This window comes from Pyrenophora tritici-repentis, chromosome 3 (genome assembly GCF_003171515.1).
Source record: "Pyrenophora tritici-repentis strain M4 chromosome 3, whole genome shotgun sequence".
NCBI lineage: Eukaryota > Fungi > Ascomycota > Dothideomycetes > Pleosporales > Pleosporaceae > Pyrenophora > Pyrenophora tritici-repentis.
Window position 1 is genome coordinate 3,184,621 of NC_089392.1, and position 13,973 is coordinate 3,198,593.

The 13,973-nt window shown below is 50.3% G+C and overlaps 4 protein-coding genes across 4 annotated transcripts; 2 read left to right on the top strand and 2 right to left on the bottom strand.

Moving 5' to 3' along the window:
- Nucleotides 1–577: 577 nt before the first annotated feature.
- Nucleotides 578–1,221, top strand: PtrM4_085960 (uncharacterized protein; the record flags this gene model as incomplete). The annotated part of the gene is made up of 2 exons (XM_066106696.1): nt 578–621; nt 675–1,221. 2 exons carry the CDS (start codon nt 578–580, stop codon nt 1,219–1,221), a joined length of 591 nt encoding a protein of 196 aa, XP_065963634.1.
- Nucleotides 1,222–1,899: 678 nt separating this feature from the next.
- On the top strand, nt 1,900–6,019 carry PtrM4_085970 (BaeS, Signal transduction histidine kinase; the record flags this gene model as incomplete). Its single annotated transcript, XM_066106697.1, has 6 exons — nt 1,900–3,009; nt 3,068–3,104; nt 3,195–4,091; nt 4,153–4,687; nt 4,750–4,846; nt 4,910–6,019. The coding sequence occupies 6 exons, from the start codon at nt 1,900–1,902 to the stop codon at nt 6,017–6,019; spliced, it is 3,786 nt and encodes a 1,261-aa protein (XP_065963635.1).
- Nucleotides 6,020–8,750: 2,731 nt separating this feature from the next.
- Nucleotides 8,751–10,694, bottom strand: PtrM4_085980 (sugar kinase; the record flags this gene model as incomplete). The annotated part of the gene is made up of 1 exon (XM_001940134.2): nt 8,751–10,694. The coding sequence occupies one exon, from the start codon at nt 10,692–10,694 to the stop codon at nt 8,751–8,753; it is 1,944 nt and encodes a 647-aa protein (XP_001940169.2).
- A 1,882-nt stretch (nt 10,695–12,576) lies between these two features.
- On the bottom strand, nt 12,577–13,692 carry PtrM4_085990 (SpeE, Spermidine synthase; the record flags this gene model as incomplete). The annotated part of the gene is made up of 4 exons (XM_001940133.1): nt 12,577–12,854; nt 12,953–13,341; nt 13,391–13,571; nt 13,662–13,692. 4 exons carry the CDS (start codon nt 13,690–13,692, stop codon nt 12,577–12,579), a joined length of 879 nt encoding a protein of 292 aa, XP_001940168.1.
- Nucleotides 13,693–13,973: the final 281 nt, after the last annotated feature.

Genomic DNA, 13,973 nt, shown 5'->3' on the forward strand with positions numbered 1-13,973 from the left:
TGTAGAAGGCGATATTTCTTTCGATACCCGGTGATGAGTTTTGGATAGCTATGACGGTGAACGACTACCTGTGCATCATACTGAGATATGGTTTATCATGGCAGTGAAGATACAAGCAATGCATAGTTCTTCTTTGGAAACCAACTAGGTTCGTCCTTTTCCTTTGAAGCTTCATGCAGGGCACCGATACTTGAGGCGCTTGACACGCAGGGTTATTGCATTTCTCGGTAGCAATACAATGGCCCAAAAGACAACATACGTATAAGAGCCCTTTTCGGACTCGATAACGAGGCATCTCTCGGTACTACCAAACCTTTTTCTCACGCTTCATGTGGACGAGTGGTTCACCAAGCTGCCGATAGGCTGTGCGCTTGCATATGCCGGTACTGACCTGCGTGTCCTGTCCTTTCCATCTACTGACGCACTGTGGGTGCTGGATATGTCTGTCATCATACCATGTGCGGAGTATAAGAGGGACTTTGGACCCTAACCTGTGGTTATCCAAGCTACACTTCCATCTTCTTCTGTCTTGTCCCCTCCTGACCCACACATTGGCGGCAGTAATCCGCTGCCAACCATGTCGCTCAAGTCCTCTGACTGGAGTGCTCTTCTGTCTGCTCGGTGAGTTTCTATCCATATTCCCTCTACTCCACCCGTCTAACACCCCCGACCAGGAAATCCTTCGTCCTACCCAAGTCAGCCATGTCAAACCAAAAAGACCCACCCACCGAAGCCGTCCCTCTACTGTCAGACGCAGAAACCGCCTTTCCCGATGGAAGAAGATACACTCTAGACTCACCCCTCCGCCCAGAGCCCGCGATATCCAGATATGTCGGCAGGATATCAAAGATCAAGCTCCAGCTAGACAAGATTCGTCATCGATCTACCATCGACGAAGAAAAAAAGGATGGTGTGGCGGTGGGAGGCCGCAAACAAAGAGACTACCAGATCATTCGCAAGGAGTGGATGGTTGTCCAAAAGGGCCTTGCGAAAAGTGGTGCGTTTGAGCCGTTTGAAGAACCGGTTCTAGAGGCGTTGGATGAGGTGTTTGGGAAATGGGTGGGTGTCTGTGATGAAGTGGTAATGCAGCCATCGCCGGTGCGTTCTTTGGAGACGATTGGGGAGGAGGGACTAGACTTTCTGGAGGGTGATACAGCTGTTTCGTCGCCGGATTTAGGCGATGAGGGGTGCATGACTGGGATGGATGGAGCCAAGATGTGAGTTATTAGCTGGTGTGTGCTTTGTTCAGGATTAACTGTATGCAGATGAGTTGTGAGTTGTGGCCACATGGTGTTGAAGTGAAGCTCCGAAGAGATCGTGATGGGAACGGTTGATACGCGAAGTGGTGACACCGCGTTCGACCATAACCTCCCCTCTTTGCTGATCATTTTACCGGTATTACCGGGAGTGTGATATCACTGCATCGCCTTATGTATTTGAGTGCCCGCTCAAGCATCTCGATGGGAAGTCACAGGGACATGACCTCAGCTACGGAGCGCGAGTTGCATTCGCGTCTTGTCACTTCACAATCAGGCAATACGAGACCGTATCGCACGTTTCTGTTCTCTCTTAAATGATTATCTATGCGAATGCTATAGCTAGAAAGACCTGGTTCGAATTGTGTATCATTGTGTATTCGCTGCTGCAAACGTCGACAGCTTCTGCCGTCGCGGGGTGCCTTCCAGTTCTCTCTTCAGCGTGGCCATCCTGGTAGCCTTGTTCTTTCTTCAAATGCGCTACTTCCACAGAAGAATAGTTTTTTACGCGCATCTAAGTCACAATCCCTCACATCTCCCATTGTCATCATATGCTGTTCTCCTACACAGTCTCTCACTCTATCCCTAATGCATCTTAGCACATTATCGCGCAAGACAGAGACACCCTATCATCATAAATCCTATGGGAAGCTCTTTCCTGAGTCTGCCCTCGCCTCCTCCACCTATCTCTGAAATCCACAAGGCGCAGCGAAAAGATGCCGCACTCGACATTCTCCACACGTCCAGCCTCGCACAGTTGTTGGATCAAGACAATCGACCTACCTTCGTTCTCAACATGGATGATTACGCGAAAGGAAGCGGTGTGCCGATTCAGCCCATACTTTGCAATGCGGCCCTGATGGAGCAAGAGCAACTGCTAAGCAAGATCACAAATGCTCCGCCAGGTGAACCCGACTCTAGAAATGGCGGGGCGACACACGAAGAGTTCCGGATCTGGGCCACTGTGATTAGCAGGTTCGAAGACTCTAGAGACATTTTCCCGATTACGATAGAGTATCAAAATTTGATTTGGTTGGGAATCTGTATCCATCCCAATTGGAGGATAATTAGCGCCCACGCGATCTTTCACAACAAGGACATTCCACAAGGAGATCCGCTATCTGCATCTGCACCGCGACTTGAGAGAGAAGGAAATGGTGAACTTACGAATGATATGAGGAAAGCACTGGCTTCTGCGGAGGCGATACCGACGCATGAGATCATCAAAGATGTGCAACAGCCTAAATTCCCACCTGTATCTCTTGGGTTGTCTCTCGGCCAGGGTTCCAAAAATGCTCGCTCTTACAGCATCTCATCAGTAACGTTGTCGACACCAGATTCTACTGTGCCAGACTGGACAGTCCCACATCCTAGAGGCGTTCTATCAAAGCATCTCCAATTCGTGAGAAGTATCGACTGGTCCAAGACACCTCTGGGCGCTATGAACAGATGGTCGATTCAATTTCGAGAGATTGTTTGTTTGGTCATGCGCAATCCTCACCCTTCGTCTGTCTTCTGGGGTGAGGATCTCACCATGCTCTACAACGAAGCCTACCGAGATGATGTAACTGGAGACAAGCATCCTGCTCTGATGGGTACTGGTTTCTCTGGTCCTTTTGGCGAGATGTGGCACGCAGTTGGACCCATTATCCGCGAGTGTGCTCGCACTAGTCATGCACAGCTCACACACAATCAACCATTGCCCATTATGCGATACGGCTACATGGAAGAGTCATTCTTTACATGGTCTTTCGTAAGCATACAATTCCTTCACATTGTCATTTGAACAAGGTTTACTCACATGGGACTAGGTTCCAGTCTTTGGGGGTACTGAGCGGGTACTAGGGTGTAAGTGATGCTGCAGCATATTGCAGGACAAGCATCTTTTACAGCATCGCCCCGATTACTCTGGATGACTAACAGACATATGAGATACAGTCTATCTAAATGCTTTCGACACAACAGTCGAATCGATCAGCAGCAGAAGGATAGAATTATTGCGCTATCTTGGCGAGTGCATGAACGCGACACGCACTGTCAAGGAGTTCTGGGAAAGAGTTCTTGACGGTCTCAACCACAACGAATACGATGTTCCGTTTGCTCTCTTGTACTCCATATCCGACTCAGAAGATACCGATACTGCCCGGTCGCCTGCTTCAGATGTTTCCACCTTTCCGAACAAATTCTGCATCCTAGAAGGAACAATTGGGGTGCCAAGAGATCATATAGCTTGTCCTGAGAAATTCAACCTGAGAGAAAGCTACGACACTTTGACCTCAGCTTTCAGTGAAGCTACACAGACACTAGAACCCAAGATGCTATGCGCAACGCAAGGCTCGCTACCGGAGTCCTTACTGGAGGCTGTTCAGTGGAGAGGTTATGAAGACCCGAGTAGAGAGGCAATGATCTTACCTCTTCGACCGACAAATGCGGACAACACTTGCGCTTTATTGTTGCTCGGCATCAACCCTCGCAGAGCGTACGACCAGGAGTATCGGACTTTCTTAGCCATGCTCAACAGACAGATTGCAACATCTTTGGCATCAGTTCTTCTATTCGAAGATGAGGTACGACGGAGCAAGCACGAAGTAGAGTTGGCTACGCTGCAAAAAGAACAACTATCGCTACAGCTACGGCTCCAGACAACTCGAATGCGCCGAATGACCGAGTTATCGCCCCTGGGTATGTTCTTGTTCGAACCGGGTGGACGTTTACTAGAGGCAAACGATCGATACTATGAAATGACAGGTGTCTCACCCAAAGAAGCTGAAGAACCTTGGTCCGTTGAGATGATGATGGGAGATAGCCAAAGGGTCAGTCGGGAAATGTGGGACTGTAAGCAACACCCCACATGGACTGTTATGCGATGTATACTAAACATCAATCTCATATACAGATATGGTGAATGAGCACAAGCCGGCAAGTCGTGAGCTTCAGTTCGCCAACTCCAGAGTCCAGCCCAAAGATATTGACGGCCAACCTATCGAGTACTGGGTCCTTGTAAACAGTCAACCCGAAATAAATGCCGACGGTGATCTGGTCAGCATAATGGGCTCGATTACGGACATTTCCCATCTCAAATGGGCGCAAGGTCTACAAGAGAGGAGATTACGAGAGGCTGAAGAGTCGAAGCGCCAACAAAATGAATTTATCGACATTACATCGCACGAGATGCGAAACCCACTTTCTGCTATCCTCATCTGCGCTGATGACATCCGAGATACCCTGAAAAAGCACTGCTTTTCAACCGAAACCGACAAAATAATGGCAAAAGACTGTATAGAAGCTGCCAACAACATTGCTCTTTGCGTTCAACATCAAAAATCTATTGTTGACGACATCCTCACTGTCTCCAAACTGGACTCCAATCTTTTGCGTATAATACCAATGCCATCACAGCCGATCGTTGTGGTTCAGCGCTCTATGGCCATGTTAGTAGATTTGGTGCACAACACTTCAAATCTGCATACACTGACTCCTTACCACAATGTAGGTTTCGCCCAGAAGCACATGCCAAGAAGATAAGCTTCAAGTTCGACCCGCACCCTAGTCTGCATGAACTTGACATTGACTGGGTACTACTAGACCCGGTGAGTAGCCCCAGACATATACTGTGTGTGTGATTAGTGCTGATTACAAGTATCGCCATCAAGGGTCGGCTCCTTCAGATCATCGTCAATCTCATCACCAATGCAATAAAGTTTACTCAGGATTCGCCAACCCGTTTGATCACCGTCCAGGTCTCTGCACACAAATATCAGCCCAACTCTGATACATCTCGAGGATTTGACTTTGTCCCACCAAGAAATACAGTAACCGACATGACAAGTGGTGAGTGCTGGGGCTCAGGTCCCCTCGTCTACCTTCAATTTCAAGTGCGAGACACTGGATGCGGACTCTCGCCACAGCAAAAGACCATGTTGTTTGAGAAGTTCGCACAGGCCTCGCCACGGTCGCACGTGCAATACGGCGGGAGTGGCCTAGGACTCTTCATTTCACGTCAACTCGCTGAACTTCATGGTGGCCAGATCGGCTGTGCGTCAGAAGCTGGTGTCGGGAGTACCTTCGGCTTCTATTTGAAGTGCAAACGCATATTGCCACAACGGCCTGCTCTACCTAGTAATGCGCGCAGACACTCCTACGAACCCGAGCAACACGCAACATTCTGTGAATCGATGGAAGCGACAGCTTCCAAGATCGACGAGAAGCTTGTAAACGTGGCTCTAACGCAGCGCATCGAGGAGTCCAAAGAGCTGGAAGCACCCCAAGAATCAAAGGTAATCCCAAGCCCGGAGGATCCAAAGAATGTAGAGTTACCCAAAAGTCCAAATGACTCACCCAATGAAACCTGCCTCCACGTCCTCGTCGTGGAAGACAATCTCGTAAACCAAAAGGTGCTCTGCAAACAACTCACAAAAGCCGGCTGCCACATCAGCACCGCTGACAACGGCGTCTGGGCCCTCAAGCACCTTGAAAAGACAAATTTTCGCAACAATACAAACGGCATTCCACTCTCTATCATCCTCATGGACTGCGAGATGCCTGAGATGGACGGCCTGACGTGCTGCAGAAAGATACGGGAGATGGAACAAAACGGTGAGTTGAACAGGCATGTACCTATCATTGCAGTCACAGCGAATATCAGAGGTGGTCAGATTGATACAGCCAAGGAGGCAGGTATGGACGAGGTTATTGGTAAACCGTTCCGGATTCCGGATCTTTTGGCGAAGATGAAGGGACTGTTAGAGAGGTTAGAGAGTTGATAGAGTTGTACTTTTTATCGGTAGCACCAAATTGAGTCTTTTTAAGAGGATTGCGTGTCGGTTACATGTGATGTCTCTTTCTTAGAGCACTTGTGTATGCACAGCTGTCTGGATAAGCCAGTCCCAACACACTAACAGGTAGGCTGCCGTCTTTAGACTCGATGGGGTTCATCTTCCCAACCTCGTTCCTTGCAATTAATTCCACTGGTTGGTCATCACACATCCAGCATATCCCGACACTACCCAACGCACCATCGGTAGCCTTCAACCCAGATTTTAGTCACACCATCACATCCTAGACTTGTTGTTTTGACCCCTCAAAAAATTTACACAGAGAGAAATACTCTCACAGCCTTGCTTGTCTTTTATAGTCTCCCCAGAACACACTATACCATGATAACACACCCCCAGACACTCAACCCCACCATGCTATCTAGAAGGCGCTAATTTAAACTCCGAGCACATACCACGCTATCATAAAGATAAGTACGAATTTTTAAGACCAACCATCTTCAGGGTTGTAATGCTTTTATAACCTCCAGAAAAAGGGAACCAACTTAGAAAGCGAGGGACACCATGGGCGATGTTGATTATTTTTTTACTTCCCAACAAACTATCCGAAGGTTTGTAATGCTTTTTTAACCCCCCAGAGAAAACAGAACCTACACAGAAAGCGAGGGACACCATGCACGACGTTGATGTGTCTTTTTTTACTTCCCAACAAACCATCCGGAGGTTTGTGATAATTTTTTTTTACCCCCAGAGAAAACGGAACCCACAAAGAAAGCGAAGGACACCATGTACGGCGTTCTTCAGTCTTTTTTTACCTCCAGACGAACCATCTGAAGGTCCGTCAGGGGTTTTTTATCCCCAGAAAAAGCTAGACCCACAGAGGGAGAGAGAAAGACCCTGTTATGCGTTTTGTCATAATTTTCAACTTCCCAACAAACCATGTATGGGTTCGTTAGGCATTTTACCCTCCAGAAATTTCGAAAACCACACGAAGAAAGACACCATCTGGGTAGTGACTCGTTCTTTCAAACTCCCAACAAACCATGTGCATGTTTGGTGTGTTTTTTACTCCCCAGAAAAATCGGAAACCACACAGAGAAAGACACCATCTCACGAATCAGCAGTGACTTTTTTTCTCAACTCCCCCAACATACACTATAGACTCTGGCATTTTTGTAGAATAAAGAACCACACCCACTCGCCCGCGCACACATCTGAAGGCTTTTTTGAAAACTCAACCACACACCCATTTGCACGGCTTTGTATCGTTTTTGAATCACATAGAAGGAAAGTTTTTGTGAGGATGATAAAGAAGAAGAAGGGAAGGCGCAGGAGGTACGGTTTATATGTCCTCACTGTCTGCGATACCGGCGTGCTCACGTGATGGGTTGCTAAGGACAACGATGTCGGAGACGCTGTTGTCTTATGGAGGTGGGGATCATCGCGCGATTGCAACGTCACGTGTGCTGATATGCCGCTACTCGTTTGCAGGTTGGGCATTGGGTTGGATCGAATGAGTACGGGGTTGGGCAGTGAGGTATAGCATGGTTATAGGAGAGGTATCACAGTAACGAACTACAGCTGTAGACTATCAACTACGAATGCAATAGATACCCTACAGACAGCGTTTCCTCTGGATTGCACTACAGTAAGGTATGCGCGCGCACAGTATGCGATACGCGCTTGTACCGTACGTTTACCTACGTAAACGTGACTCGGGCGCAGTTACCACGCTACGGGTACTCCACCCGCAGTAGTCACGGCTTGTACTACGCACCTGACTTGAATTGGACTCGAGAGTTTGTCAGTCCCGCAATTGTGGCTTGGTAGGCTTGCGATTGCGATGGTCAGGCAGTTGGCCGAGTTCGGGGTTTTCCTCTGTCAGGAAGGCGGTGTCGTGGCGTTTGTTCGGTGAGAGGGGCCGTGGAGAGGGCGTTGGTGATCAAGATCAGGGAGGTCAACGGCTACGGCTATGATGTAAGGGAGGGGGATAGTAGCCAAGAGGAAAAGAATATAGAAGGTAGGCGGATTAGCTTATAGCGATGGATGAGATGGAGATATTTTTGTGCTAGTACGAGAAGGCAGTGATGATTAATATGATGGTTGATTTGCGATTGAAGGAAGGGATGATATGCGTAGCATAGCATGGCTTAGAGATAGAACACCATTTATGCGTAGCATGGCTTGGAGATAGAACGCTATTGCGTCATGCTAAGCCTTCGTTACGTGTGTCTAGATAATAGCAAAGCTTTCTTCAAAGTCTACTCTCTCGAGCAATAACTTATCTGACTCGGGCGCTTTGTACTATGCACAGCAAGTGGTCTATCAACGAAGACTAAGTCATCATATTACACATAGCTACCATGCATATCAAGTAGTCCATCAATGAAGACAAAGTCATCACATTACACACCACATAATTTCACCAACACAGTTCTGAGCAACGGCGGATACAGCAAAAACATGCCACACCAACCAACTGATCAAATTGCGCCCATCATCTCCTCTTTTCCCTCGCCACAAAATGCATCTCTCTACATGCGTTTCTAAGGATATCATGGTATAGTAGGTAGTAGACAAAAAGTGAGAGGAAAAAATGCTTATTCAGCAATAAAAACACCATATACAGATAAGATAAACACCAAAACCCACTGGGACCCGCCCAAGCAGCATTACAAATGTTGCTGGGCCGATAAGAAACAACAACAGTAATACCCACTTACAATAAAGGTAGTATAACACCCTTTCTTATAGGGCTGCCGCGCCCATCAACAGTACTGCCCTCGGCACTATATCCCGAATCCCGATCAACGTCGTCATTGTCAAAGTCGATATCGAAATCCGGTTCCTTCTCCTCCTCACCGTCCTCTCCTTCCTCGTCGCCGTCCCAGGCCTTCTGTGTTGCGCCGCGCGAGTTCCAGCGGAGCGTGCGGGAGATGCTGTCGAACCACTCGGTGGGCTGTGAGAGGACGGTGGGGAAGGGGTACTGGGAAGCCGCAATGGTGACGTGGTCACCCTGGCGGAGCTCGACGCGGCCCTTGCCGTCAAAGGCGCAGTATGCGGTGGCGCGGGACTTAAGGGGCACGGCGATGCGGAGGAGCATGCTGTCGTTGAGCAGCATAGGGCGGAAAGACAATGTGTGTGGGCAAATGGGCGTGAGCAGGATGGCCGGGATATCTGGATGCACGAGCGAGCCGCCGGCGGAGAGCGAATATGCTGTTGAGCCGGTGGGTGTGGAGAAGATGCAGCCATCTGCTTGCACAACGGTGAGCAGGTTGTTGTCGCCGTACAGCTCGAGGTTGGAGACGTAGGGCGATGGGCCGCGGTCGATGACGAGCTCGTTGAGTACCTCGAATTGCTCGGCTTCAATGTGTTGAGGCGAATCTTGCACAGTGTTCTTCTGGTACCGGTATACGGTGCAGGTGAAGCGCATGCGGAGGTTGACACGCATACCCGTCTCAGACATGATTTTGTCGAGAGCTGGTCGGTATTGCGCAAACTCAAAGTTTGTCAGGAAACCAAGACTACCGAGGGAGAAGGACAGAATCGGGGGTACGATGCGCTGGAAGAGCCAGGAGGTGAAGAGCACAGTGCCGTCTCCACCCAGGGTGAGCACCAGGTCGAAAATCTCAGGGGTTTCCCAGCAAAGGTCTGGTGTCCACCAGCGAAGCATGTTCTCGTAGCGTTTGTCCTTGGCCAACAGGGAGGCAGCATCGAAACGCTTCGACTTGCGCAGCTTGTGGTCCACGTAGACGTTCACTCCAACATCTGAGCCGTATCGAGAGCTAGTCATGAGCCATTCAGCCAACTCGCGCGTGAGGTACACAAGGTTGTTGTCGCGAGCCTTGGTAACAATCATGACATTGCGCACCGTCATCTTGATGGGCCGTCGCTGGAGCTGCTTTGAGACCTCACGAACACTGCATGCGGTTTGCATCAGCCTGGAGTGCGATATCGAGTCATCGTCGTTCATCTCTTCAAGCACTTTTCCCAGGTTGACTGCCTTGTCAAACTTCTTGTGGAAGAAGCATGGCGAAGCAAGCGCGGCCATCTTGCTTACAGAAAGGTCGGCTGAATGCAACTCGAGCTCGGACAGAGCCTTTGCAAGTTGCGCATGGTTGATGCTCTTGCTGCGCGACTGTTTTCCTTCGTCACCACCAGCGTTGTCGACCATGAGTTGATTCATCGACTGTGTGGTTGGCGGTGGTCGAGACTGCAGGGCCTTGAGCAGGGTCTGGCGGGGTATAGCCGAGTCGATGGATTGGGCGTTCTTGCGATGCTTCCGAGTGCGATTTTCACCAAAAGAGGGCACACGCGGAAGGACAGAGAGGTTCTCAATGGATGAAGAAGTGCTGATTCCGACGGGGTGGTCTTCGTGACGGCTGTATTCGTCCGATGTCAGACTGGGGGGTTGTTGGGTTGCAGCGGGCGGGCCGCCTTTGATTGTATCCGTTACCGAAGCATTATATGGCGCATCCCGGGGGCAATGGAGGCTCGTCTTCGGGGGTTGCGGGGATTCAGGTTGGGCGCGATGATAAGATGAGACATCGGCATCGACGGGGTTAAGGCCGGAGGAACCTGAGTTGAGTTGTGGGGACAGGAGCGGATGAACCTTGGCCGGGCTAAACGGCTCCCCATTGTGGTGTGTGGCGGAGGAAAACATGGTCGCCTTGATTATGTGATGTGTTACTGAGGATGCGCCAGTACGAAAATGGCGCAAAAAGTATTGACTCCTGGTATGGTTGCTGGCTGACCTGGGGACCTTGGCAGATGGTATCTAACCGGAGGTATTTTGTTCGGGTGCCGCGGAAAAATATATGTACAGGGAAGATGAACGTAACCAGACGGGTTCGGTTGAATAATAAATGCTCCGGGCAAAGAAAAAGACGAGACAAAGGGAAACGTTGGATCGTTGCTACTGCATATGCGCGAGTCGTGAGGGTGCTCGTTTGCTCGTTGCGGGATGGTTGGGCGGTGGTGCGGCTTGGTGATGGCAATGTAACTAACTAGTAATGTGCGCAACGCAAAGGAAGGAAATTGCTTATTGTGAAGGAAGAGCCCGGCTCGACCGATGAAAAAAAAAGAAGAAAGGGAAGAACAGTGAAGTGTGCACGACGGTAAACCGCGTGTCAAAAGAGCGAAGGCGCAACTGGAGTGATGGTGGTGCGGCTTGAGGCAGTTAGGCACGACACGAGGCCCGACTATATTGACTTTCCCATCTGCGCGACATCTGTGGCACTCGCCGAGCCACATCACGATCCCACGCGCCAGCCTCAAACAAAGATACCGTCACTGTGTAGCGGCTAACCCGTCGGGTTCATGTGACACTCCGCGTGTCACAAACCCGTGGGTCCACGCCGGCGTATCTACCAAACATAGAACGAAGCTTGCATCCAAACCACGATCTTGACACAAATCTCATTGCCCTGAGCGGCCCAGAAGCACCTGTCAGCCTGTCTTGCAAGGCACGCTCCAGCACACACCACAACGTGGCGACTGTCTAAGACTGTCAACAATCCTTTGACAGCTCTTTGGCTACACCGCCAGTGGGTCTACCTCGTGAACAAGTCTCAACGACAGGCTTGTACCGATACTCTCCGAGTTTGATCATCCCTTCGCCTGGATCGTACAGTGGAACCTACGACAATGGGCATATGGGTTCCATGCCGCAGTTTGAATCGCATCGCCCTCAGTAATGCCGCTTGCCGACTAGGCTAATTGAGTTTCTCTAGCGACGAAACGCACCGCATCTGGGTTAGTCCATCAAAGTCTCCATATCCTCCTCTGCGTCGAGATGACATCTGGTACATGGTCCGTTTAGGCAAGACAGCTGCCTCCTCGCTAAATGCTCCCCGGCGCAACGCCCGCCAGGTGGAGGCATACGGCATTAAACCTACTGCCGCTAGACCCGATGGCCCACAGACTTCATACGCCACGTAGGCTGCGGCATGAAAGTCGCAATGGCGTAGGCGGTTTACGGCACACGTTGTGTAAAATGTAGAGTAAAGTGGACTTATCTTTGGGGTTATGAGACCTGTCTCCGCGTTGCATCTGCCCAATCGCGGTAGGTCAACCCTGTGTTTGCCTCAAACCGCAGCCTGAAACCCACGCATACCACTGGTCATTGCTGTAAATCTCTTTTAGGAGCCATTCGAGAAACTGCCGGATAGGCGTGCATAAGTGGATAGGGGTAGCGGTCCGAAGCGCACACCAAGCAAACAGCCCTCGTTGAGACTGTCCTCCGGTTTTTCCCGGAAACGCAGTATTGCAATTGACGCTGAGTTGATTTAGTGACATTGGTGACATTCATGAGAGCGGCATGTTTGATCAGAGCGGAATATGAATCAGTAGAGGAAACTGTGCTGCGGCTGCATGTATTCTATTGCGGCCTATCAGCTATGGGAGGGTCTTCTTGAATATGAAAACTCCGTCCCTTTGGTGCCAGTATTTGCCAACATGTACATAACTTTTGGGTGTTTTTAGTCATTCACATGTCGTGGTATCTAGTGGGGTCGCGAGGAAAAGGAAACTGGTGCGTCGGGCGCTTATTGGAGAGCCTTGCGAGCAAAGGTAGGCAGCACAAAGGCGGCCTCGTGGATCTCCTTGCTGTAGTACCTGCACAGCTGCTCCTCCTCTTCAGTGGACCATGTGCGGAGCGGCTTCTTGAGGTCGCGGTTGGCGTCCTTGCTGCAGACCATGAAGCCAATCTGGCCGGAGGGGTAAGTGGGGATGGTGGTGTAGCCGTATTCGACGTTGGGGAAGACCTCCTTGCAAGCCTTCTTGAGCTCGACAATGAGGGGCATGTGAAGCCATTGGTTCTCAGCTATAATGATTGTTAGCCGCTGACCAAAGTAGCACCTGTCCGGCGCATGGTGGTCGTTGACAAGTGAAAACAGACTAAGGGGTTGAGAGAGGGCTTACAACCTTGGGTGGTAATGACACCGCCTTCTCGGAGCGCGCCGTTGAGCAACTCAAAGTATGACTTCTGGAAAAGAGCCTCAGCGGGACCTTCCGGGTCGCTGGAGTCGGTAATGATGACGTCGAACTCGCCCTTCTTGTCCTCGAGGAACTTGAAGCCGTCACCAACAATGGTGGTGGTCTTGGGGTGCTCGAAGCCGACAGACATGCCGGGGAGATACTGCTTGGAAAGCCGGATGACAGCCTCATCAATGTCGCAGAGGACAGCCTCCTTGACGCAGTCGTGCTTGACGACCTCACGGAGGACACCACCATCACCGCCACCAATGACCAAAACCTTCTCAGGGTTGGGGTGGGCGTTCATGGCGAGGTGAGTGATCATCTCCTGGTAGCTATCCCAATATCAGTCATTGCTCATGATTCTGTTATGATGTATCGTACGAGAACTCATCGCGTTCAGTGCACTGAATGACGTTGTCGAGAACAAGGACGGTTCCGTAGTTGGTAGACTCGAAGATGAGGACATCCTGGTACTTGCTCTTCTCGTGGTGAAGAACTTCCTTGACCTGGAGGGTCATGGCCTGACCAGGCCACATGCCGGAGATCTCGCGGAACCAGCCATCTGAGTCGGTCTGTTAGCGACTGATAAGGAATGGAGGGGTTGGCGTGTATTGAGAAAGCACTTTCTATGCAGTGGTAGGCATCTATTTACCTTTGATGGTGGGGTGCTCAATGGAAGGCATCTTGGTGAATTGGTGGATGGAGAAAGGTCGTTTAGGTAGATGGAGTGTTTTGGGAGTCACGCAGTGTATACGAAAGTAAACAGAAGACTGGCAGAGACACCGCTGGATATATATGGGGACCTTCAGGTTTGCGGAGTTTTCCCAATGTTTGCGTTGGGCACAATTTTCTGAGGCTATGCACGTCACTGGTCGCGCTCGCCGCGTTTGCCCCGCCATCGCCCGCCATCATCCTAGGAAAGTCCAGCCGCCAAATACCGAGCCTTGGTTTCAGCATCATGTAT